The sequence below is a fragment of the Alligator sinensis genome, unplaced genomic scaffold (assembly GCF_000455745.1).
Source record: "Alligator sinensis unplaced genomic scaffold, ASM45574v1 scaffold1667_1, whole genome shotgun sequence".
Lineage (NCBI taxonomy): Eukaryota > Metazoa > Chordata > Crocodylia > Alligatoridae > Alligator > Alligator sinensis.
Window position 1 is genome coordinate 956,810 of NW_005842504.1, and position 2,329 is coordinate 959,138.

At 64.0% G+C, this 2,329-nt stretch overlaps 1 protein-coding gene across 1 annotated transcript in view; it reads right to left on the bottom strand.

The window, feature by feature from the left end:
• Window positions 1-2,329, bottom strand: part of RYR1 (ryanodine receptor 1) — a 45,730-nt gene that overhangs the window by 40,345 nt on the left and 3,056 nt on the right. The window contains 5 exon segments of the mRNA XM_025213073.1: window positions 197-330; window positions 459-577; window positions 1,464-1,559; window positions 1,704-1,839; window positions 2,060-2,323. Coding sequence (XP_025068858.1) covers window positions 197-330; window positions 459-577; window positions 1,464-1,559; window positions 1,704-1,839; window positions 2,060-2,323 — 749 coding nt within the window.

The following is a 2,329-nucleotide window of genomic DNA, read 5'->3' on the forward strand; positions in this document are numbered from 1 at the left end:
CGAAGCCCACTGACACGGTGTTGGTGGGGGGGGCCCAACCCCAAGCTGGGCTCATCTGGTGGGGGGAGCTCCAAAGTGCTCAAAACAGACCCCAGCACCACCCTGAGGTCAGTGCTGACCCCTCCCCATCCCCCCCGGAGGGCCACGGTCAGGCAAACGCCCCCTGCTCGGGGGTCCCTGTCCCCTCCCCGCCCACCTGGTGACGTAGTTGATGAGGCTGGTTTGCAGCAGCAGGTCGCGGCGTGGGAGCAGGTTCCCAGAGATGAGGTTCTGGTTGGAGCGCACGGCCACCCCGTTGCACACGCACAGGGAGCACAGCACGTCCAGCACCTGCCAAAGGAGGAGAGGGTCAGGGCTGTGCCATCTCCCTGGGGCCCGTCCCGCCAACCCCAGCACCCTGGCGGCGAGGTAGAGCAGCCTAGAGGTGGGTCTGGGAGCTGCCCGCCCCCGCCACGCACCTTGTGGTTGCGGCCGTGCTTGTCCAGCAGGGAGATGATGGACTTGATGTGGTTCTCCTGGATGATGTTGAGCACCTCGGGGCTCTCAATGAGGACGCAGTACAGTACCTCCAGGATGCCTGGGGACAGGGGAGGCAGGGTCACAGGTGCAAGGCTGGGCTGGAGTCTGAGCATGCAGGGGGCATGGGCTGCACCAGGCTGATGTGTGTGTGTGTGTGTGTGTGTGTGTGTGGGTGTGTGGGTGGGTGTGTGGGTGGGTGGGGGATTATGGCATGGTTTTCCCCAGGGAGCTGCCCACGTGCAAGACACAGATCCTTGTATGACCCAGCACACGCATGCATGGAATCGCAGCATGACTTGTCATGTGTGACGGGGTCCTTGTACAAGTTGGCACACGTGTGCATGGGATCATGGCATGCCTCTCCCCAGACAACTCCCCACGTGCACAGAAAGATCTTCACATGAGCTGGCACACATGCGTGTGAGATCACCCCGTGCCACATCTTTCCCTGGGCGGCCACCCACATGTATGGCATGGTTCCTTGTGGGAGCCGGCACACATGTATGGGATCATGGCACGTTTCTCCCCGTGCACCCGCCCGTGTGCACAGCGCAGCTATTTGTATGAGCCGGCACCCACATGCATGGAGTCAGGGCACATCTTGCCCCACCCGTGCACATGGGTCCCTACATGAGCCAGCACAGGATCACTCCTCACCTCTCCCCAGGGAGCTCTCCACGTGCATAGACTAGGTCATCACGTGTGCCAACACGTGTGTGTCAGATCACACCACCCCTCTTCTCAGGCAGCTGCCCGCATGCCTGACACAGCTCCTCGTGAGCTAGCACGCATGTGCATGAGATCACATGCACGCTCATCTTTCCCTAGGCAGCCGCCAGCGTACACGTGGGTCCTTGTAAGAGCCAGGGATGTACAGACGGGCACCCCCACCATGGGGAGATCCTGGCACTGCCCCTTCCCTCCTGCCTGTGCCCCCCACTCACCCGAGGAGGCCTCCAGGCGGTCCAGCTTGCTGACCACCCAGTCCAGGTTGTTGGAGAAGAGGGCGCAGTTGGAGCGGTTTCCCCGGATCAGCGAGGCTGGGGGAGGAAGGGGGCCAGTGAAAAGCCGTGCAGCCCCGATCCCAGCACCACCCGCAGACTGGGAGCTGGTGGGACCCCGGTGCTCTCAGGGACTCGGCCCCAGAGCTATGGGGCTTCCCCCTTGCACCAGACCCCACGCACCCAGCAGCTCGTAGAGCAGGTTGACGATGGTCTTCCAGGACTCGGCCGCCTCCTCGCCCGCGAACTCGGCGAAGTGGGCAGCCGTGCTGTACACGTTCAGGCGGTCGATGCAGTTCAGCACGACCGTGATCATTCCCTGCGGGGGCAGGAGGTCAAAGTCAGTGGGGATTGCAGCCGGCACTGCACAGATGGGGAGCTCCCCTCTGCTGACAGTGCCCCGCACCAAGATGCGACTGCTTCTGGGGTGGGACATGGCAGCTGCTAATACACAGGTGCCCTCGGTGCAGAGGTGCAGCCAGCTCTGGGGTGGGACATGACAGCTGCTGACACCCCCCCCCGGCCCTGCCAGCCCCCACCTCCTCCTGGAAGAGGTTCTGGCGGCTCCGGAGCGAGCGCAGCTTGCTCTGCTTCTCCTCGTGCTGCAGCTGCTCCTCCGGGTGCTGGAAGTAGGTGATCAGGTCCTGCAGGCTCAGGATCATGCCAGCGATGGGCAGCGGCACGCTCGTCCCGGGGCCTCGGCCCTTCCCGCTCAGGCTGTCCAGGTCCCTGCACCGCGCGCAACCGGGGCGAGTCAGCAAGGGCTGGGGGGGGAAGGACACCCCACCTGCCCCCCCACCTCCCTAGAC